The sequence below is a fragment of the Emys orbicularis genome, chromosome 2, assembly GCF_028017835.1.
Source record: "Emys orbicularis isolate rEmyOrb1 chromosome 2, rEmyOrb1.hap1, whole genome shotgun sequence".
Taxonomy (NCBI): domain Eukaryota; kingdom Metazoa; phylum Chordata; order Testudines; family Emydidae; genus Emys; species Emys orbicularis.
The window spans coordinates 141743644-141767841 of record NC_088684.1 but is presented as its reverse complement, the minus strand read 5'-3'; the positions used below and the strand labels follow the sequence as shown (position 1 = coordinate 141767841).

The window sequence follows — 24198 nt, the reverse complement described above, 5'->3', positions numbered from 1 at the left end:
AATTAGATTGTGTGCATAATTTCACATCTCTTCTGTTTTGTAAAGCTCATGAGTGCTGCGGCCAGGCAAGTTTTTCATCCGCGCCGCTGGTGTAGTGGTATCATGCAAGATTCCCATTCTTGCGACCCGGGTTCGATTCCCGGGCGGCGCACGACATTTTTTTTACACCCTCTCTTCCCCCCCATAGCTTAACTATAGCAGCAGAGGAGCCAGCCATAGCAGCGCACCGCCGCGAATGGGGGAAGGGGGTTGCGGTAACATTTAGGAGACTGCAAAGAAAGGAACCACCACCGGACGGTAGTGCGCATGCGCTGAGGGAAGGCGGAGAGAAAAGAAACCGGCGGAAGGAGAGGGCTAACGTATAATGCAGCGCGCATGGGGTAGCTGATGCCGGAGCCGGCGGAGGGGCCTCAGAGGTTAGTAATGCGCCTGCGCTTGTTGCCGGTCGGCGGGCTACCCCCTGCGCATGCGCTGTTGCTTCCCCCCTCTCTGAGCCGGCCGCGCCGGGCCCCTTCCCCCGCCGCCGCCATTTTGAGAGGAGCATCGGGGCTTATTGTCCGCCTTGTGGGCTTCGCGGGGCCGGCGGCGCTCGGGCTCCCCAGGCGCTGACTGGGCCGCGGCCGGCGCGGCAGGAGACCCCGGTGGGAGGGGCAGCGGTAGAGCCATGGAGGACGAAATGCCCAAGACCCTGTGAGTGGGGAGGGGGCGATCACGCCTATTGTTCGGCACCGCGGGGAGGGGCCCCCTCCTCACGCCTGGCCGGGCGGGAACTGGGCAGGGGCTTCCCCTCGGGGTGAGGGGGAGGCTGGGACTGCTTCACCCCCATCCCCACCCGTCACTGGCGAGGGGAACTCCGTCTCCGCCTCCTCAGGCTGCTCTGGGGGGGGGGTCTGCTTCCTGGGGGGGAGGGGCTGTGAGGGGAGGGGAGCTGCTGGGGGGCTGCTTCCAATGGGGGGGCTGTGAGGGGAGGGGAGCTGCTGGGGGGGGCTGCTTCTTCGGGGGGGGACTGGGAGAGGCGGGGGCTGCTGGGTGTTTTTTCCCCAGGATAAAGGGGTCCCTAATTCCCCACTTCCTCAGAGGGAGCTGGGGGCGGGGGGTGAGGAATTGACTCAAACTGCACAGTGCCCTTTCTCCATTAATTATCTGTCTTTTTCCCCCCTTCCTGTTTTTAAGGCTTTGTTCTTTCCCTATTCAGGGTTTTTCTGTCATCTTTATTTTTCTCTCTTTTTTTCCTCTGTTCTTTCTTTCTCATTCTCTATCTGAAAGGTGCTTTTTTTTTGTAGATTGAGTGTATGTACCTTTTCATGAGCATATGACTTAATTTGTGTCTGCTTGTATCTGTGTTGTATTAACCCAATTTGCAAATGCGAAGCCTGATCTCTTAAATGGATTTAAAATAATCCTGACTTCTAATTGAGGGAAAACCCCAAAACAATAATCAAATGCCTGTATAGTTAAAAAACAACAACCCAACTTTGCGGTAGGTTCCATTTCATGAAGACTGATAAAGCTGTTTAGGAAATGCACAAGAGGGGTAAATCTGTATAGATTCAGAGGTATTTGCTATAATAGGGCAATGTACTGTTAAAATAAACTGAGATGGGAGAGGGTTGTAAATTATGAGGAATTTTCCTTGTAATGTGGGTGTAGTTAACACACTGCTTTTTCAAAGCAATCAACAATTTACAGAACTGGCTCCATTTGAAATACATGGGAGAGCTGAAGGTATAACTCTTGTCTACATTTCTTCCCCCTTCCTCTTCCTGACAGATTTTTTTTTTTTATCTGGAGTGATTTCTAATGCTTTGACTTCATGATTTCACTGATCTCTAGCTTTGCTGTTCTATTAACTTGTTCTCCCGTTTAGGCTGCTGCCACCATCTATTAGGTCTTACTTTTAGGAGTATTGCTGTGTAGGTAGGGGTCGTGAGGGGGAATCAAAAGGAGGGGGCGAAACATTCCAAAAGTGAGGTTAAAGTTCCTGCATTTGCCCTTGAATGATGCTTTGCACATGTCCCATAGGCATGATAAATGTCTTGGCTGACTTGCTGCATAGGAAAACAGGACTTTTGTGACCTGTGCCACCTTTTCTAGTTCGATTCCCTAAGTGATAAAGTAAACACTATTAAAAAATACTAAGGTCCCATTGTCTTTTTATCCAATTTATCCATTTGAACTGCTTGAAACATGTGACCTATCTGTTTTCAGAACATTCTCACCCCCATACTCATGTTTTATTGTTGTACTCCTTATTTTTCCCTAACTGATTTTCTCATATGGAGTCTTGATTAATGATCTTACCAGTTACTCTGAGCATACTGCTTCTGTTTTAAAGAATGAATTATCTGCACTCAATACATGCAGCTTATTGCAAAAGCCTGAATGCGTTTCTGACCTGCAAAAAAAAGCTATTGAGCAATATTCTGAGAATTGTATTTTCTTGAGTCAGTTTCGGGGGAATTACAGTTAACTCATCTGGAATATTGTGCCATTAATTTAAATTTCAATCTGTAATATTCACACGCTCAAGGTTTTGACTATAAGGCCACTTTCCAACATATGAGTCTGGAGTTTAGTTGGAATAGCTGATAGTAAAACTGTACACAAAAATCCTAATACTAAAACCTCCATCCATAGAAGGATTAAATTAGTGTTCAGTCACACTGTCTTGCTACAGTTGGATAGGACACTAATGTCCTTGGGTGTTTGCCAGCTTCTAAACTTTATCTTTCTGGTTTTCTTAGAATAGTTGTTTTTAGTAGCTCTTTCTGGAGGACATAGGTTGTTTTTAAAACAGCCTTTTCTTTATAAAGATATTTGTGTAATTCTAATGCTTTGATATGAGGTTGTTAAAGCCTTGATATTTTGAAGCTCAGCTGAGCTGGATTGATAGCTATATTGTTTAAGTAACTCAATCACTGAGTAGCCTATTTATGTTTACATAGTAAGCTTTGTAACCACTGCTTTTGTTTAAATAAATGTTTGAGCATACAAGTTTTAAGGTCATTTGTAGAACTTCACAGAAACAGTTTGCTCATGTAGCTATCTGATTCTTTAATATTGTTCTTATATTCAAAAAGATCAGTTTCAATTCACGTCTGCTTGTTTAGCAACACACTTTTCAAGAAGATACATACTGAGGAAATAAGTACCAGTTAATTAATGAAGCGTATAGTTAGGAGGGTATGAAAATCCATAGTATTCCCATATCTGGAGAGACTTCCCCTCCTCTGATGGAACTGTTAGCCAGTCCAGCTCAGAAGAATCATTGATGTTAGTGCCTGCTCCTGCAATTGTTGCATGTACATGCTTATTTCTGACTTCAGTTGAGTTACACTTAGGAGTGCAGGACTGGACCCTTAATGTACTTAATCTGTCATTGCCTCGCCACAGTAGCTCTCCTGTAGCTTTGTCTCCTTGTGAAAAAAGCCTGTAGAAATGATAGTGGAGTGTAGAAATATCTATGGGTAATGACTGTTAATATTTAGATTAACACAATGAAGAGTTATAGTGTAGCAAGTGAGCCTAATCTACACTCCAGTATACATGTGCAATGCCAATAAAGCAGGGGTTCTCAGTCAGGGTGAAGCGGTGTCACAACCACTATGTCGTTCTCATTTTGCTAAATGGGAGACGGGTCTTGGGTGGATGGCATTGGTGAGAACCACTGCAGGAAAGCAGAGTGTCCTTTCCATACCAGAGATGCTGCTTTCAGTTTGCAGGCACACAGCACAGTTAAGACTCATTTTAAATTTCACTAGTTATTCAGTACTTAATTTGATGCCCCCAAAATTATGAATTCTCTAGTGCATTTGTGAAGGTTATTCAGTGTAAATGCAATATAGCAACTTATTTCGCCAGCAGTCACTCCACATAAGGTATTGTTAATTTATTTCTATAAAGCCATCACACCCCCCCAGTAATACCTCACATACTTTAGAATACTACCGTTTTATGTCTTGTTGTGAATTTGACATGCATATAAATGTAACACTGGAAGTAAGTTAATTTTTTTTTAAACTTGGCACTCCTGGCAACTGCTGAAGTAGGATGTTAGTTAATTTATTGTCACCAAGCAATACTGTCTATCTTCAGAGCTACATTTTTTATGATTACACCTTTGCTGTTGCCCCAAATCTTAAACTAAATCACCCTGTTAACATGTTAGAGAATTCATTTAGCATATTTGACTTCCGTAATAAATATGGAAAAAACATCAGTCCACTTTTAGGAACATTGGTACCTGTCAACTTTAGAATAGCGTAGTTTTTCTCTCTTGGTCTGTTGAAACAGTAGCTATGGAAAACCACCTTTTCTACTATGTTTTATATTGATTAGCTTGGCATAGTGCAAGTTTTTTTAAAAATAGTATTTGGGAATTCTTTTTTTCAAATGCATATGAAATATTTCTCTGACAAATCTGTTTTTAGATTTACTACGCATGCATAATTTTAAAGCATAGTTTCCCAATTAATATGATAGCAGCTGGTCCATTTATGAACACTACATTTATGAACTCTTTCACACTTTTGCTTCTTGTTAACTCTTTGAGCAGAGCTTTTAATATTTTAGGAATGTTTGATACCAGCCCAAAACTTTGCATGCCTTTCTTTAGCCAGTAAGTGCAAAAAATCTGCAAAGTTATTAGCCGTTGAGCATAGGTAGCAAAGGTACACAACTATAGGAGTTAAGCTATAATGAAAAATAAGGGAAGTGGAAATACTCTTGATATTTGATATCTTTAACCAATTTTTCTACTTCACATTTCTGAGAATACTTGCATGTTTTACAGCTTCCATTTTGGCTTTCTCCATTAACCATCACTACCATTTATCAAGTTGTGTGCCTTTTCTGATGTGTTATACCTCTTGCATGCCCATTAAGACATTCTGTATACGTATACAGAAATTCTAGACATCTATGCACAAAGAACTGAGTTTTGATATTTGACATCACTGACACTAAAATGTCAGGAAACTTGTTGCACCATTCATATTGCAGATATTGATACTGCAGGAACATATTTTATATCAGCTTCAGCTGATATAAAGTTTTATATGGCTGCCAAGAGATTATCCAACTAAATCCGACATCCTAGAAACCTCTTAAGTTGCTATGTAATTCTGCAGGTGAAAATGTGACATTATTCACTTAGTGATCAATTTGTAGATATTCAGTTTCTAGGAAACATTCTGACTTTTATGCTGTTAATAAAGCTAACCTTGAAAGCAATGCAAGGCTATAAGTGCTCAAGTAACTGAATTATTTAATGTACAGTAATACTTAAAGTCCAACTCTAAATAAGTCACTAGCTATTATCAGTGCAGGACTACATTTGATGTGGGATGGGGGTGTTACTCAGCCTATTACTGAACATCTAGACTCTTCTACAAAAACTTTTATTTCAATTACTCCACCTAATGTCACTTTAAACATTATAATAGCTGCCCTATTTATAAGAGAAATCTTTATCACTCAGATGCAGAGAAATCCTTGCTTTAGTCAAAACATCCACACACACATTAAAATCTGATCCTGATTAAATTTTCAATGTGTGTAGCTTTTTAAGGGCTGGTCTACACCGGGGGGGAGATCGATCCAAGATACGCAACTTCAGCTACACGAATAGCGTAGCTGAAGTCGAACTATCTTGGATCGAATTACCTGTGGTCCACACGGCGCGGGATCGATGGCCGCGGCTCCCCCGTCGACTGCGCTACCGCCGCTCGCTCTGGTGGAGTTCCGGAGTCGACGGTGAGCGCGTTCGGGGATCGATTGCTACCCGCCGACACGGCGGGTAGTGAAGACATACCCTAAAATACAGTCCCTGGCTCAGACTTGAGGTTGCCATTTTTCTTAATGTATTACTTTTTTATTCATGCTTGCAGATGGCCAAAATACATTCAATTCCAGTAGAAGTTAATCAAAGGCATGGTAGCTGAGTGGACGAAGTGTCTGCCTTCTACTTCTCATATACCAAGTTCCTATTCTGTTGTGGTTTATAAATTATTTAAGCCCTTTTATCTAGAAAAATGTAAAAAAAACCAACCTACCTTAAGTAGCTCTACTATTGGATTCCTAACGAAGAAATTAAAGCTATTCACTATCTGATTACTTTAGCCAAAGTACAAATCCATCTTGAACTTGCTATAAGTTTAGGAAGTTTAATAGGAGGCTATCACTTTGTTCTTAACTTACATTTTATCATCAAATCATTAATAGAACACAACCTGCATCTTGTGCTCAGATACAATGCTGGTGGTCATTGGTATAAGAACCCAGATTGAGCAGGAAATTTGCCGCCTGTATTGCCTGTGTTTTATTTAGTGTATTTTGTGCCTGGCACCATTTTCTGACACTAAGGTTTGCCACGTTAACTTGTAGTTTGTGGGAAGGTGCTGTCCTAGGAATTTTTTTAACTCTTTGGAGTAGAGCTTAAATGTAATCTGTATCTTCTGTACACTTTCCAGAATCTGAAATTTTCTGTTGACCTCCCTTGTGGCCTGATTGCCTTCTTCTATTGCTGAGGTTGCAAAAATGCCATAAAGGCACCATTCTAAAGAAACTTGGTACTGACACAGTTGAATATTATAAAGAATGTTTTAGACTGGCCCTGTTAAACACAGAACTAAGATGGATTCCCAGGCTTTTTAGTGTTAATATGTTGGCACTAGCTGCTGTGAAGCAAATTTTATGGAAATCATGACTCCTGTCAAAAAGGAGTTAACAAATCTTACCATTTTTGGTTGTTTTGCATAATCATCTTGATTATGATGTCAAATGGAATTGTTTAAGACACAAGGAAGACTGAAGTAAATGAACAATTAGCATACAAAATTTCCTTCTTAAACACATTAAAACATGTACAAAAATTAACACTGATAATAGGTTTAGTCGGCTTGTTTAACTAGCATGTGCTGTAGACTGCCCATCTCCCATCTTTTGTTCAAACGTAAACCAAAGTCAGGTTCTAAAACACAATACTCTATCTATTCCCTCTGTCTAGAAAAGCAAATACTTTGTGTTTCATGCAGTTTGTATCAGGTGCTTGTGGATCAGAATGATGGATCTTATGCTCTGTGTTGAACTACACTGCGGTGATTAGGCCTCAGCTGCACTGTAGTGTCCAGTTCTGGGCGCCACATTTCAGGAAAGATATGGACAAATTGGAGAGAGTCCAGAGAAGAGCAACAAAAATGATTAAAGGTCTAGAAAACATGACCTATGAGGGAAGATTGAAAAAATTGGGTTTGTTTAGTCTGGAGAGCGAAGACTGAGGGGGAATATAACAGTTTTTAAGTACATAAGAGGTTGTTACAAGGAGGAGGGAGAAAAGTTGTTCTCTTTAGCCTCTGAGGATAGGACAAGAAGCAAAATGGGCTTAAATTGCAGCAAGGGTGGTTTAGGTTGGGCATTAGGAATAACTTCCCTACTGTCAAGGTAGTTAAGCACAATGAATTGGCTGGGAAGGTTGTGGAATCTCCATCACTGGAGAATGTTAAGAGCAGGTTAGACAAACACCTGTCAGGGATGGTCTAGATCAGTGCTTCTCAAAGCTGGTCCGCCGCTTGTTCAGGGAAAGCCCCTGGCAGTCCGGGCCGGTTTGTTTACCTGCCGCGTCCGCAGGTTCGGCCGATCGTGGCTCCCACTGGCCGCGGTTCACCGATCCAGGCCAATGGGGGCTGCGGGAAGTGGCGCGGGCCGAGGGATGTGCTAGCTGCGGCTTCCCACAGCCCCCATTGGCCTGGAGTGGCGAACCGTGGCCGGTGGGAGTCACGATCGGCCGAACCTGCGGACGCGGCTGGTAAACAAACCAGCCCGGCCCGCCAGGGGCTTTCTCTGAACAAGTGGTGGACCGGCTTTGAGAAGCACTGGTCTAGATCAGTGTTTCTCAAATGTGGCCACTATGGCTGCCTGCGGCCACAGGCTCCTGGGCAGTAATTGGGGGGGATGGGGAGAAGCAGCGGCCCCTCCCCTGGGGCCACTGGCAGAGGTTGGGTCCTGCCCCCCTCTGGAGCAAGAAACGCTGGAGGAGCAGGCAGCCGGTGGAGCTCAGGCTTCTGGCTTCAGCTCTGGGGTGGCAGGCGGCAGGCTCCAGCCATGGGGCGGTGGGCTTGGTCCCCGGCCGCAGGGCTTTGGCCCAGACCCACTGGACCCCACTGCCTCCTGCAGCCCCCAGCCATCGCCCTGGCCCCTGCTGCCTCACTACCCACCTCACCATCGAGGGCTTAATTTGTCCCCCAGCTTGCTGGGGCTTTGTAAATGTGCTGTGAAAAATATTTGTATGTTAATATCATTTTTCACTGCCTCCTAACCAACTAGCAAGTCTGCTACTGTGAAAAAAGATATTAACAAACATACAAATATCACTTTTCATAGCAGTAGACTTACTAGCTAGCAAGTCTTAAGAAAAAGGAACAAAAAGGCAAAAGAAACAACAACAAAAGACGAGCATACAAAGCACCTTATTTTTGTTCTAGAATAGAGACAACTGTACATTATTTGTATTATTGAGTTTAAAAATAAAAACAAACAAAACCCTTTACATAAATAAATTACAATGATTTGGACATTCATATGTGCATATTTATTTGTTGTTCCTAAAGTTAGTTGAGTATTTTAGGAAAAATTGTCAAAGCGACCACCAGCAAGAGTTGGTGGCCGCACTCTGAGGCCACCAAAAAAATTGTTGTGAGAACCCCTGGTCTAGATAATACTTAGTTCTGCCTTGGGTGCACGGGAGTGGACTAGGAGACCTCTCGAGGTCCCTTCCTTCCTATGTTTTTCTGATTCTGTATCAAGTATTTAATAGGGTAACTTGTTAAACTGTTACATTAGTAACCATTTTTGGTTCTGCTAATGGAATTTGAGTATGTAGTAAAAGGAGGTTCATTTCAAATATATTAAATAAAATCATTTTAATCATTTTTAAATTCTGATTTGTCTTCCATTATTATCCAGATAGAAATTTGTGGCCTTTAGAAGTAGAACCATCATAGAGCAGTAAGATTCAGTACTAGGTACTTGAGGTTTGCACAGGGATTTAACCCAGCTCCTCTTAAAAGTAATCTACTGTTCATTTCCTAATAAACATATCACAAACTTAAGTTCCTTTTTGAATTGGGGCCTTAGTCTTTGGTTTGGTTTACACTTAAGAGTTAGGTTGACATAGCTAGGTCGTTTGGGTTTGGTTCTCAATAGCTATGCCTACCTCTCTCCCCAATGCCCCTTGTGTAGATGCAGCTATGTTGACAGAAGAATGCTTCTGTAGACTTAGCTAAGTTCCTTCAGGGAGGAGGTAGTCTTACACAGATGGGAAAAATCCCTGCCATCAGTGTAGGCTGCCTGCGTGCTGTGGGGTTCTTTCCATAGTATGGATACAGCTTTTTGTCTCTTTCTTACCTCTAAATGGGAATAATACTCCATTTCTCCAACCCTTTGTCTTATTTATTTATAGTGTTGGCTCTATAGGGCAGGGACTTCTGTATTTTTGCTATATGTCTGTACAATACCTGGCATAATGGGGTCTCAGTTGAGGACTAGATACTACCATAATACAGATATGTATGGAGATGGCTGTGGCTCTCATCCACACCAGAGCTGAAGCACATTGGTGAGGCAGCCCATATTAAAGCTCTAGTCCTGCAAGGAGCTCCTCGTTTGGAGAGTCCTGTGCTCACATGGAGTTCCACTGAGGTCAGCGAAGATGTTCCCAGGCACAAGTCTATGCATATGGACTTGCAACATCTGGGCCTGACTGTTCGTTAATCAGCAGATGACTTCTGTCTCCAAAGCTATCAGTCCAACATTTCTTGCAAGCATTAGGTTTGAATGGGAACATGTAATCTATGCTATTTAGGTTTTTATACTGTACTCATCACTGTAGTATCTGAACACCTTAATAGTGGAGTATCTCCATAATCTGAAGTTAGAATGTAGTTTGCATGTACATATATTAAAACTGAAAAGCTTTCAGAACAACTGTTGAATTTGCTAACTCGTAGTAAAATATTTTGCTAAATTAAGGGATTGTGCTTGGCTCAGCAAGAAGTTCCTGCTTTCGTTTTTAATAATGCTGAATGGAGTAAATAAAAATTTAGATATTTACATGTTCCTTTTAATCTTACAGATATGTAGGGAACCTGTCAAGAGATGTGACTGAGGCACTAATCCTCCAGCTGTTCAGCCAGATTGGACCATGCAAAAACTGCAAAATGATCATGGATGTAAGGGCCTTTTACTTGGATAACTTTTCCCACTCCTTGTAGCATGTCAGTTTAAAGAAATCTCTATACATTTAACTTTTCATGAGTACAATGAAGAAATTTAAAGAAGGATGCTGAAGAGCTTAACTTGTTGATGCAAACTTCAGTGATGGGTATGATATTGTAAAAGGAATAGAGCATATGATGTAATTGGACTCAAATGTTAGTTGCTAGTTTTTTGTTATATCAAAAGGGCGGGGGGAGGCACAAAACATGCTAACCAAGATGCCTACCACAGCATAGTTTTAAAATATTTTTCTAATATGTTGCTAATATTGTGATTGGCTTAAAGCTGTTACAGCAAGCTTTCTCTAAATTGCTAAGACTTTCAGACATAGATATAACTGGGCACCAACTACAATTTGGTTTAAAATTTGAGGGGGTGATAATGTTTAATAACATGTGCTTTTTTTAACAGACAGCTGGAAATGATCCATACTGTTTTGTGGAGTTTTATGAGCATCGTCACGCAGCTGCAGCATTAGCTGCTATGAATGGACGGAAGATAATGGGTAAGGTAAGCTGTCATGTCTAAAGCGTGAGTTGCGGTGGAAATAACAATATATACAATGATATGGATGAAACATCTTTAAAATAAACAAACCCCCAAGCAGAACTGAGCCACAAAAGGTAAACACTTTCTCCTGTTTTTTTATCTTGTAAAGTGAAGAACTTTTAACTTCATTTGAGCTTTACGATTGTGGTGGTAAAAACTGGATAATGACAGTTCATAGGAGGGTTGGGTACAGATGTAGGACAGGGAAGAAGTCAAAATGGTTGTAATAAATATTTTAATTCCATTGATCTTGAAGGTGAGGGAGACTAGCAGAGCAATAAAGCAAGATTAGTTATCTTCATTGTAAAATGGCTTAATGTAGCTGGAAATAGAACATTTTACCAAGAAACTTCAGCCACTTAGACTAATGTCTTTAACTACAAACTTGTGTACCTTCTCCCCCTGCAGTATAGAAATTAATAGCTAACAAAATCAGAATATGGTTCCAATATTTACTTTAGCAAATGTTATTTGTAGGAGGTCAAAGTGAACTGGGCAACAACCCCCAGCAGCCAGAAGAAAGATACCAGCAGTAAGTGCCCTTTATGCTTTTGAGTAATTTTTTTATTTGCACAAATAGTTTTTAAACGTAAGCAATAAGCATCATACAAATGTTTGCAGTAACGTTTTGATCATTATCCTAAGATGATATTAAATGTGTTTGTGTTAATAAACTTAAGAACAAATCTAATCTTTGTCATCAGGTAGTACCGTTGTCAGCACACTGCGTTCACAAGGTAATTGTATCTTCTTAAACATAAAATGAAATCTCTCAAGGGTATTCACTAACCAGCTGAAGCTATTTTGGGGGTTTTTGTTCTGTTTTGTTCTTACGTTTGTAGCAAGATTTCCCTCTCCTTTCCCCATTGCATCAGAATGTGGTCTGTTGTCCACTCTTTTTCATTCTGGTGCTGCTTCTTGTAGTCCTTTGACCCCATTAGTCATGACTGCTATTCTAGAATTTCACCCACTATGAGAGCAAGAAAATCAGCTGCCTTCAAGGCTGTTATCTGTGCTGCTCCATACAAACTAATTTGGAGTACTTAAATTGCTTCTGAAATTCCCCTTTCATGGCAACCCAGTGTGTTGCTTCTGTACTTGGCCAGCCTTAAACTGCTTTTAAGAATTTGCGGTTTAACCAAACTAGTATTGTAGTGGATTTGTAAGTTTCACGCCTGCTCTAATATAAGTTAGTCTGTATAGTGTTAACTATTAAAATGTGCTTTATGAAAAATTGTTTAATCAAAGTGGAAAAAATCCTGAGATGTGGGATTTTTATTTCTCTCTAGTGCTCTTTTTAATGTCTGTGACATAAAGTGAAGGATTACTCTTTTCATCTGTTGCCTTCAGTCTTAGTTCACTTGCACATGGATTCAGTTGTATTGAATACACATGGATTCACATGATGTAATGGCTGGGCAACCAAAACTGTTTGACTTTTGAGAAAACTGTCAAATTCTTTAACATCAAACTATTGCAATGCAAGGTATTTCTTTGTTCTTCACAAAATATGGTTACACCAAACATTTTGTAGCTAGGTTCAATATCCATCCTACTTTTAAAGCAAATTTTATTCTACATTGCTCACAAAACCACTAGATGCTTTAGTTGGTAAAGTTTTGGATAGTTAATGAACTATCTGTAAATGTGTTTAATTTTAACATTACTATTGTAACATTAAGATTTTAAAGTAAGCTTTGGCTTTTAAGTAAACAATTGCAATCTCTGGTAAAATAGTGACTGGTTATGAACATAACTACAAAAACAAAATTTAAGTTAAATACTGTACATCACAGCATTATCCTTAAAATTATTGCTTTTGTTATACTGTCACCAAGTGACGGTTATATTTGAAGCAGTGACAAATGTTACCTTTGATAGGTAAAGGATTTTAGTTTCCCATGTAGCTCTCAGATATATGGAAGTTAATGCAATATAAAGTTGCTATACTGCTTGTGTTTCCAGGAACATTCTTCACACTTGTAAATTATTTTCTCTCTTTTTCCCAATAAGACCATTTCCATGTCTTTGTTGGAGACCTCAGTCCAGAAATTACAACTGAAGATATAAAAGCAGCTTTTGCACCGTTTGGAAGAATATCGTAAGTGATTTCTTAGGGCAAATAAATTAAACGTTACCTTTTACTGGAGGCAAGCTTACAGTAAGTAAAAGTCCAGTCAAGGTGCAGAAGTGACTGCAACGCACACTTTTTGTGTTCATAAAGAGACTTCAGAGTTCTAGTACTTGAGTAATAAGTAGGGATACATAATAAAATTACCCACCAGCAGTCAGTTTTCTTTTTTTAGAAAAATTCACTGTATATGTAGCTTTGTTTTTATACTGTAGAAATCCTCGTGTAACTTGGAGGATGTCATACTGGGTAGTTTCTCTGACATGGGTCTTGTATTTCATTTGCCACTAAATGTAATCATACATGTAATCATTCTTAAAAAAATAGTTTAATATGGATCAAATTCCATGTGCATATTCAGATCCAGTCAGATTTTGGCTTTTTGATGATAGTCTAGGTATTTAATACAAAAGTTCTGTTAAATAAAATAATTTGTACTTCTAGTTTAATAATCAGTTTGGTTGTTTAACGCTTGCCTTGTGGTTACATCTAAAGGCCACAACCAGTTTGGGCCTCATTGTACTAGTCACTATACAAACAGTAAATAAGAGTCCCTGGCCCAAAGAGCTGAGTCTGAAAGACAAGATTTAACAGGTGGATAGGGAGAAACAAGTGAGGTGGGGAGATGGGTTAACAAGTAGAACAGTATGTGTAAAGACTTAGCTGATCAGTGGTAGTGATCACAGCTCTCTACCTGCCTACTCATTACTATTTGCTGTATTAACATACAGCTGTAATGCTTATAGTTTGAAAAGCATATAAAAATACATGCTTTGTAGCAGGGCTAAGAGCGGCTTGTTTGTTCCTTCCTCCAATTTAAACTGTTCATTTACCTTTAACTAACTACTTGTACTTGGATTGCTGCTCCTTGATGGTGAGGTACCAAGATAAGTGCTTTGAAGTGTTGTGTAGTGATGCTTTTATTTGAAACAAGTTTTTCTTATGAACTCCAATGTATTGGACTTAAATCCTAATTTCGTTTCTTATGATAGGGTTTTCAAACTTGATCTGCAGGAGATTCTCATTTTAGAAAACACTAATTTATATTTTAGATTTTTTTTAAATTTTAATCACTGTCTCTCTCTGTAGAGGTAGTAGGTATACTTACTTGCGGAGGAGGTTCAGTGCTTCACATAGCTGAACATCTACTCTCCTGAATGACACATGGCTTCTAAAGTAGGTCTTATCTGTCCTCATCCAGAAGGATTAGTCTGGGAAGGAGGAAGTCGTACACTGAAATGTAGGAGGGATAGTTTTAGGCAGATCCTCTTTCAGAGCTGCAATCATCTTTCCACCCCAAAATACTGGTCTAGCAGTCAACTGCACAAGGCTTTTTTGAGAGCTGGCTTAGTGCTGGTCTAAACTGAAAAGTTACGTACGTTGGCATAACTACATCTCTCAAGGCTGTGAAAAATCCATACCTCTGAAAGATGTAGTTAAGCCAACCTAACCCTCAATGTAGACAGCATAGGGTACTGCCTCATGAAGAGGTGGATTATCTGCAGCGACAAGAAAACCCCTCTTGTCACTGGTTAGTGTCTACACTGAAGTACTGCAGCAGTGCCAGCATAGCTGTGCCACACTAGTGTTTTAAGTGTAGGCATTGCCTTACTTTGCAGTTTATATACTGATACTCAGAGTGTAAAGAGGGTGGTTAGTTCCAAACATGGGCTATTTAAACTTGCTGCCTTCATTTTTTTTTTTTTCCCAGTTCCTCTGAGGGGCTTTTGTGTATAAAATAACGCTTAAAACTGTGTACCGCATGTCTGAAAAACAGGATTACTAGGATCCTATATATCATTCCCTTTGTTCCAAAAGAGATTCTCGTAGTGGTGATTCTCTCTGCAGTGAGAGAGCTGATTATCCAGACTTTGCAGGGCCTAAAGGTGTGTTTTTTTTTTTTTTTTTTTTTTTTTTTTTAAGTCAGGTTTCAAATAACTTGTGTGAGCGACCCTCTTATCCTTTCTCTTTGGGGTATTCAGTACAGAATCGTAGGGCTAACTATCTGAAAAACCTTTTAGGTCACCTTGGCTCAAGCTGACTTTTTTTGGGGGGGGGGGGAGGAGGATTTAAGATCCCTCTTTGTTGTAAACTGTTGTCCTAAAGAAGTAAGGGTAAATAGTAATAGAGTGGACCTTGATTTCACACAGTTACTCAATTAAATGTGTGAAGAATACTCCATATTTATAAAACGAAATTAAAAAAAATATTTTTTTATATATTTAACTCTTCTTAGTCATTGACTAATTCCTGGAAATGTGATTGAGATTTTTTTTCTGATTTTCTGTGAAATAATCAAAGTTGAACCAATGCATGCATGATTAGCACGTAAGAATTTTTGGTAGCTTTATACAACTTAATCTTTAATATAAATACATCTTTATTGTCGTCTCCCTTTGTTTGGTGTATGCATGTTTTCACTTGTTCAAGTCTTATTTTCAAAGTTTTCAGTTGAGGGTAAGTATAGCTTAGTTTTTATTTCCTTTTTAGGCTGTGCAGAGCAAACTGATCTAAGATTACATAAATGACTGTTCTCAGGCAATTTGTAACATATTATTCAAATTTTCTTAACACAGAAAATTGCAAGCAGTTTAACACTTGCTTTTTCATGAAGGGTTTAAGGTACATTTCATTCTGTAGTGTGTGAAAGTGGTCTTAATTTGAGCCTTTCAGTGATCTACATATTCTCTATAGCCGTATGTGTAGAAGAACTAGGTTTTAATACAGAATGCAATTATTTTAAAAGGTTTTAAAACTGGCATCATAAAACTCTCATTATGATTTTTCTGCCAGTCTTGGAATGCTGAATATTGTGCATCTAGTTGATCTAAACCATATTTTACAAAGCCTTTACATTACACTGCATGACTTGCTGACTGGTTTTATTTATCTTGTTTTTTCAAAAGTGCCTGTATTTTTATGGGGTTGGGGAGGGCAGGATAGTGGTGTGTGTGTGTACTTCTTGATATTTGGCTAACTGTACACGAATTGCCTGAGAAACACCATTTAATAAAATCAGACTTTCCACAAATGGGGGTTAGCTATTGTAGCTGGGTCTCTCCTTTTTTTTACTCAATCTCAAATAATAGGCCTCTGGTTATTTTGCAGAGTGTCTCTGAAGAATGGACAGAATTGCCATGGCTAACTACAAGCTACAGTTCACAGTGGACAAACGTTGTAGTTTTCTTATTTACTTTTATAAATTTTGCCTTTTATATCTTGTAGTTTCCAATCAATCCTGTATGATTGCTGTTTGCGAATGCAGTTTTAAATTCTTTATAATAGTATATAGTTTAAAACGTAAATGTCTTTAGTGTTTTATTTCCTTCGATAATGCAACCATTTCTGAAAATGTCAATTTTTCAAAATTTACAGCTGCCCACAGTCCAAAAAGGGGGTAACGAATTGACCTGAGAAACTTAAAGAATTCAGTTAACAGGCGACGTATGCCTTTTAATTCCTATTTTTTTCATTTTTCTATTTCATATTTTTAATGAGTAGGTAGAATGTGTTGGCAATTAGCAAGCTATAAATTGCACGGTTAAAGAGAGCCATTCAGCTAATGTTAGTCAGCTGTGTGGCTTAAATGAGTCATTTGAATAGCTGCTTTGACCATGCTTAGTGTCTTAACAATATGTTAAAGCATTTTGAACTGGGAACCATCTATTGTAAGATATGTGTTTATTAGAGAAACTATTGATTTGCATGTTTACAAAATTAAGTTTAATTTTGCTACTACATGACAAAACACTAGTAATGTTTTTGTTTAGAAAAGGAGGAATTTGTTTTGAATATGTTGCTGGTGCATTAAACAGTTCACTTTAATAAAGGTGAAACATGAAAATGAGGTCTGTGTGTGACTCACTTTCATTTTATTATGTTTTTTTATATGCTAAATTGGCCATTGCTTCTGCTTTTTAGAGATGCACGAGTGGTTAAAGATATGGCAACAGGGAAATCTAAAGGATATGGCTTTGTTTCCTTCTTCAATAAATGGGTAAGTAATGGCATTATAGATAGTATGAGTTCTAAAATCTTGGTAGTTGCTGTTCTCTTTAAAGCTGTGTAAAACATGTACATTTTTGGTCCTTTTTATATCTGGTACTGTATCAGTTTCCCCTTCTGTAAATAGGTAAGTAGTATTATTTCCATCTATCATGTGATATTATAAGGCTTCATTCATGTTTGGAAAGTACTTAGCACTTTCTAAGCATCATCCCTATGTAAGTGCAAAGTATTTATGTACAGAGATGAAAACTAGAATACTCACTCAGACTGATATTTGTATCTGAAAATTTTACTTTTTTCTTACATTAAATACAAATTACTTTGGACTGAGTTATTTGGCTCTGGCAGAATGGCAGTGTTTTAGTGCTTAAAGGTCTGGTGCACTACTCTCTAAAGCAACTTGTATTTGGAAATACTTTTATAGGATTTGCATTACATCATTAGTCAGTTTTTATAGAGCCTTATTAGTGGTCTGGGGTGGAAGGTATTCAACATAAAGGGAGAAAATGGAGCTAACCAGTTTAGTATTAAACTTAGAATAATCAAACATTGCTACTTACAGCTTCTTTATGGGCAGGGTACTAATAACTTATGGCTCCAAATCTCTCTCTCTCTCTCTCTCTCTCACTCAGAAATAATACACTTTGGAGGGAAGAAAGAGTAGGGCAAGCCGTTATGTGGTCTCAGTATATTTTGAAAATGGGAGATTGGGGGAGTTTAAAAAAACAACACCACATACTTTTCGTGGTGTTAGGCCAGACCAGTTTGAAATATTGGGTCGGAGAGATTTATTCTAAATGCAGATGAGGGAGCGCTAGAGACTCAGCTGAAGGAATGTTCCTACAGCCTTTCAACTTAGTGGAGCAACTGCACAAACATGCTCTACAAGAGTGCATAACTTTTCTTGGGATACATTCAGTTTGGCCTAAAATAACTGCCTTAATCCTGTATTTTAAACATCTTTTTGAAGAACAGATTTTATTTCAATATTTGTTAGAAGCGGGCAATATCTGAGTCTGACAGACCTACGATGATTCGCTTTTAGTATGGTGTTGCTCAAAAAGAATTTGCTGAAAAATGTTTTTCCCCTATGGACAGGATGCAGAAAATGCTATTCAGCAGATGGGTGGACAGTGGCTTGGTGGAAGACAAATCAGAACTAACTGGGCAACACGAAAACCTCCAGCTCCAAAGAGTACATATGAATGTAGGTTTTTAGTTTCTGTCCACCTTGCCCCCACCCAAATAAGGAAGAAATGAAACCTCTTATTAGTTCTAAGTATTAGCGCTTCTATCATGAAAAAATTCAGTGCCCTGTAGAATTCAGAAGTAAAGATTTTGCTTGAAGAAATATGATATGTTAAATTATAACTTTACAAAAATTTCCTTAAATACTAATATTAAAATTTAAAAACCTTTCAGTTACTTTTCAGCACTTATTCAGTCTTGCATTTCAGTCAGCTTGGACAATGAAAGTAGTGTTTTTGATTTAACTTGTTTTCATGCACTGCCAGTGTTTCAGTTTTTGTGGTGAAAATACTGGGTGGGGGAGGAGTATATTTAGACTTAAACTGATGGAAGAAAATATTTCCATTAAGTGTATTTAAAAGTAGATTTATAAACCTGAATTTTGGGCTTAATTTAAATGACATCCCTCTAAACATTATATGCATCAGTAATCCATCCCATTTATCATTTGGGATTTACATGTCTCCTATTTGAGATCATCGTGTATTTTGAATGTAGCTTTCCTTTTGGCATGCACTTTTGTTTCTTTATTTTGTGAAAATGACTCAGTTGGGAAACCTCACTGACTTTTCATGTCCCTTTTAATGCTTGTAGTTCTTTGCTTTACATATCTCTCACTTCCTAAACTACCACTTGGGAGGATGTTATAGCTGTATATTTTGTAAGCTAAGTCTAATGGTAAAATTAAAGATTTACAGGAGAAAATGTATTGGTCTGATTTAGGCATCGCCCAAAAAAGCCCTAGGATCCTTGCTCTTTGTAGACTTCTGAAGACAGGAGGAAAGTAAATAATTTCTTTAAATAAAAAACTTAAACATTTTTTTTACAGCAAACACCAAGCAGCTGTCTTATGATGATGTTGTAAATCAGTCGAGCCCAAGCAACTGTACTGTATATTGTGGTGGTGTTACTTCAGGACTAACAGGTATGGCATCTTCTAAATTTTGGGGTTTCCTCATAAAATGTATCTAAATATCAGAAGTACTTCCTAATTTTGATTGTCTACCTTTTCTACACTGCAGAACAACTAATGCGCCAGACCTTTTCTCCATTTGGGCAGATAATGGAAATTCGAGTCTTCCCAGATAAAGGGTACTCTTTTATACGGTAGGTTACATTTTGCTCACTTTTAAAAATGTTACTTTTACCTTTCCCTTGAAAACACGTTAAGCACTGGTGTCAGAATGTTTCTAGTAGGAAACTAGCCTAGACAGATTTAGACTATCCTTCAGTGTCTACGGTTTAAACTATAGTCTCATCTTGTTTGTGTGGTAATGTTGATCTGAGTTAACAAAGATGTACTACTTTTCTTTTTATAATTTCATAGTTGTAAGTATTGGATATGATTCTTGCAGATTCAGAATCATATTTTTAAATGCACTTTCTTACATTATTTTCACAGACAGCGCTGTAGATAATCAAAAATGCAGCTTAACACAATTTCAGATTTTACCTATCGTGTGCTACTTAACTTTTTGCAGCTCACTCAAGGTGAGACAGTGAAACTAGATAGGTCAGTTTTGCTTTCTGAATCTTCTGTACTACTACAATGCTGCAGTATTTGAGTTCCCTTGCAAAGACTAGTTTCTCCTGCAAACAATTATTTTTCATTGTTTTTTTTTTTCTTTTCTTTCTTTTTGTAATCAAACTTGGAAACTCTTAAAACTTCTCAAAGTGCAGACACACTTTTAGGCTGACAGTCTCCTTTTAAGTGTCTTGTCTGTAGGTGTATGGAAGGTGGGTTTCTATTGATGTTCCTTTTGTATCTTAACAGGTTCAATTCTCATGAAAGTGCTGCACATGCAATTGTTTCTGTCAATGGAACTACTATAGAAGGGCATGTTGTGAAATGCTATTGGGGCAAAGAAACACCAGATATGATCAATCCAATCCAGCAGGTCAGAGAACAAACTTACACTAACTTGTAAGATGGTGATTAGTGTGATCTTATTAATGAGATTCCTAACATATTTCTAGCATGGAAATACATATTAGTTTCAGGGTGGTGGGTTGTGGATTTCATGTGCCATGTGACCTCCCAAATTAATTCTTGCTTCCATGATATCTGCCTTTTAAGATACTTGATCAAAATTAAACTGTTTGGAACTTGTGGAAACCTGCTTTGGACAATGATAAAGAGAGAGTGGGAAGAGCTTTAAGTTTCTGTCTGAATTTCAACTTTGCTCTTTCCTGCAGTGCTCTCTGGAAGAGTTATCTGTAATATTAGACTGCTGTACTCCAGAGAATACTCAGCAAAATATGTGTGTGCAGGAGGTGGGGTGATTTTTCATATATATAGCGTTAGAGGGCGTTGCCCAGCTAAATTTTATAATAACTTTCAAAATGAGGTATTAGAATATAAGCCCTTTTAAGTTCTTGATTAAAGGCTAGCTTGATAGGTAGGAGTTTCTACATCAATAGATAAATATGATTGTTATTAGTGTATTCAATATTTCAACTTTCCTTGCAGAATCAAATTGGATATCCACAGGCTTATGGCCAGTGGGGCCAGTGGTATGGAAATGCACAGCAAATTGGTCAGTACATGCCTAATGGTTGGCAAGTCCCTGCATATGGAATGTACGGACAGGCATGGAATCAGCAGGGATTTAAGTGAGTATGCATGCTAACTGATCTGTGTGCTATAAATAAATTGTGAAGAATGCTGCTTCTTTGGGGGAAATCATCAGTTGAATTTGGGATTCATTGAAGTACAAGGAAGTTGTACCATTGTAAACTGGTGTAAGAAGATCAGGTCCCATATCTATCTGAAAGTACAATAGGAATTTTAGGTTGGCAGAATAATTACCATACTTGAAATATTTTCAGGGTGTAAGGGACTACTACCCTTGCAAAAATGCCAGAACTACCTTTTAGAGTAGGGGATGTATACGGCAGTGTCTTGGTCAAACTAGTACTCTCTTTACTAATGGTCATCTTGAACTTCTTGTAAATATAGGCACATTTTGTTCCTTTGTCCTAGCCAAATTCTAACTCTGGTAATTATACTATGCCTACTTACAATTCCTTTGAATTTTAAATTTAAATCAGTATTTAGTTATTTCAAACAGCTGCTATTACTTCCCAGTTGTGGGTGAAGTGATGATGTCTGTGCATGTGCACTCATGTACCTGAAATTTGATTTCTTACGCAGAATACTTCAGGGTTTAAATGTTGGATCCATTAACCAATAGTTAAACTCAGATCTACTATAGTGACCTAAATCCATTGAACTACCCCTTCTGAGGGGTCTGGTGGCAACAAGCTACTTGAGCTCTACTCTTTCCTCCCCTCTGTTCCCATGTCAGCCCAGATAGAACTACAGATGTTTATAAAACAATCTGGCCCTCTTTAACATTCAGCTACATACAGCAGCAGTGAATTCCTGCATGGATTCTTTGTTTTTTACACTTACTGCCCTTAGTTGTCAACAGTTTTCCTCTTTTGCTTATGCTTATATCTGCACTTTATAAACATTTAAGTAACACCAATCTAACTGACAAGTGTTGTGAGGGATTTTATCTCCACTGAACTTGTCTGTTTTCCCATCTGTAATGGGCCTGCATTTTTTTCAGAATTGCCGAGCATCTACAGTTCCAGTTGACTTCAGTGGTGCTTAGCATGTCTTAAAGTAAGGTCCTAAATGACTTGCCGAAAGTCATAACATCAGTGTCAGAGCTGGGGTTACCTTTAGGAATTTTTCTGTTTACTAGGCAAGTTTCTGTTGGCCAAAACTTGGAAAGTATCTAATTAGCTTTCAGTGTAGTGTGGCAGTTCTTATCCTCTCCAATCTCTTTATGTAAATTCAGTCTTTTGGAACTATACATTTTCTGTAATCACCTCTCTTCCCCCTCCCTCCACAACAGTCAGACACAGTCTTCTGCCGCATGGATGGGTGCAAATTACGGAGTTCCACCACCTCAGGGGCAGAATGGAAGTGTGTTAACTAATCAAACTGGATATCGCATGGCAGGTTTCGAAACTCAGTGAGAGAAAAGGACTCTGGAACCTAACACCAGTGACTTGAGGCAACAAGGAGTGCTGTAAAGCCTTTGTTTACTTAGATTTATCAAGTCAGTGCAAATGTCCGATACAGTGTCTTTATTTAAAGAAATCATTTTAATCATGAAACTATTTGTCATCCACATTGTTTAAAAAAACAAACAAACGAAAAACTAGATGCTGGATGTCTGCCAACTTTTGCCTTCTTTTCCTCCTTTTGATGTGTGTTTCTTAAGATCCTTGTTTGAAACACAACAAATGCAGGGATTACTGCCACTGTTAAATTGGGGCAGAAAATTGCACAAAGTCAAACTTTTTTTTTTCTTCTGAAGTAGTGTGCAGTTTTAGTTTGCATTCCTAATGGTTTAAAATGTATTATAAACAGTTGTACAAAAAAGCCAAAACTGTGTGAATTCTGAAGGTTCTTTACAATCTTCAGCCTGTGCACAAATTAGTTTTAAAAATAGCCTATTGTATAAAGTGTCCATCTCTCCACTTTTGTTTATACCAGGGTTTTCAAATATAAATTATTTTACATCATTTTGTATCTAGACATTTTTCAAACAGTTGTCTTTGCCTTATGTCATGAGGAAAATGTGATGCTCAGCATAAAATTATGTGCACAACTCTCAGATGGATCTAACTGAAGTCACATTGTGTTCTACGTGAGAAGGTGCCTAGAGAAATCTCTGTTGGATTTGTTCTATAGGATTTTTATCTTCAGTGATAAACTTGGATGTGTACTAGGGAATATAAAATCCTGTTACAAATACCACAATGTGACAAATTCCTAAGAACCAGCTTTTTTCTGTCAATCTACATTTACACATATCCATTATCATGTAAAATATTTTAGCAAACTAATATTTTGCACAAAAGTTAGAAAACTTTGTATGTTTCCTTATTTAAAGGTAGGATGCAGAGTCCTTTCACGTGATTTATGCGTAACATTTTTAAGGGTTTTTTTTGGTGTCTTGCATGTGAATATCAAATATACACTTTGGTAGTCTTTGAATACAAAGTCATCCGCTCTTTTTTTAAAGAAACTGTAAAAGACACAAAGTTGTATGTAGAAAACAAATCAGTCTTGCTGTTTACTGATAGTAAATTTTACTCAAATAGAGTAAGTTGACTTGATTTTAACATGTACAATTAGAGCTGTGAAAACTGTAGCATTGTATGTGTAAGCATCAGGCAGGGGGGGGGTATGTGGAATGCTCCAATTTAGCCTGAAGGACCAGCTGGGCAAAGCATTTTTAAATGTTCAAAGGCCAAAAAACTTTCTATCCTACCTCCTTGACCAGCCTTCAAAGAGCAAAAACTTCTTCATTGTGTAATGTTATTTATTATCCCTATTAAGCTTTGGCTTCTGGAGTTCCCATATTCCTTCCCTCTCTTCCCCCCCCCCCCCCCCCCCCCATCAGTTGCAGTTGGGCAACTGAGTATCAAGGGATTAAACTTTTGCTATATTTGACAGTTGTGACAATGTATTTCAGGGTCTTATATGAAGTAATAACAGAAGATAGTGGGGAGTGGGACAGGAATGAGGTCAGGCTCCCCTTTTCCCCCCAATTAAGGATATAATATTGGACTGCTTAAAATTTTGAACATTTTTATTAGAAAATGGGAGGGGTGGGGAGAGGGGGAAGGCAGGCATAGGGCAAATCTCTTAAGAGATTGTGTTGGCCTATATCTCGTACCCAACGTTCTGTAAAGTGTGGAGGACCTGAGTGTGTGAGACTCTCTGGAGAACTTTTCTATGCAGCTGTTTTTAAAACTTGGCTTTAAAGATAGGTGAATACAAACCAACTTTTTTACTTGGAAATGTTTTCCTCCTTGTAACTCTTGCAAATAGGACTCGCAACAAAAAACAAAAACAAAAAAACAGCTTAAAAGTGAAATGTTTCACAAAGTATATCAGTATCTTTTTAACTTCTATGGATTATTCTAGGTTAGGGCTCTATTCTGACTTTAATTATGCAAACATA

General features: G+C 38.5%; 1 protein-coding gene and 1 non-coding gene across 8 annotated transcripts; both read left to right on the top strand.

Annotated features, from left to right (window-relative positions):
- Positions 1–80: 80 nt before the first annotated feature.
- On the top strand, positions 81–151 carry TRNAG-CCC (transfer RNA glycine (anticodon CCC)). Its single transcript has one exon. It is a non-coding gene; the product is annotated as a tRNA-Gly (tRNA).
- A 513-nt stretch (positions 152–664) lies between these two features.
- Positions 665–23580, top strand: TIA1 (TIA1 cytotoxic granule associated RNA binding protein). Of its 7 annotated transcripts, none has more exons than XM_065397977.1 (13): positions 665–690; positions 10130–10226; positions 10684–10782; positions 11299–11353; positions 11526–11558; positions 12835–12922; positions 16874–16949; positions 18059–18167; positions 19038–19133; positions 19231–19315; positions 19983–20106; positions 20679–20821; positions 22075–23580. In XM_065397977.1, exons 1-13 carry the CDS (start codon positions 665–667, stop codon positions 22196–22198), a joined length of 1155 nt encoding a protein of 384 aa, XP_065254049.1. In that variant the 3' UTR covers positions 22199–23580. The 7 variants fall into 7 exon arrangements, with proteins under 7 accessions (XP_065254049.1, XP_065254050.1, XP_065254053.1 ...); XM_065397978.1 differs by having other exon boundaries at positions 19983–20114; positions 20675–20821; XM_065397981.1 differs by lacking the exon at positions 11526–11558 and adding an exon at positions 10491–10507 and having other exon boundaries at positions 10130–10264; positions 10688–10782; positions 20700–20821.
- The last annotated feature ends 618 nt before the right edge of the window (positions 23581–24198 follow it).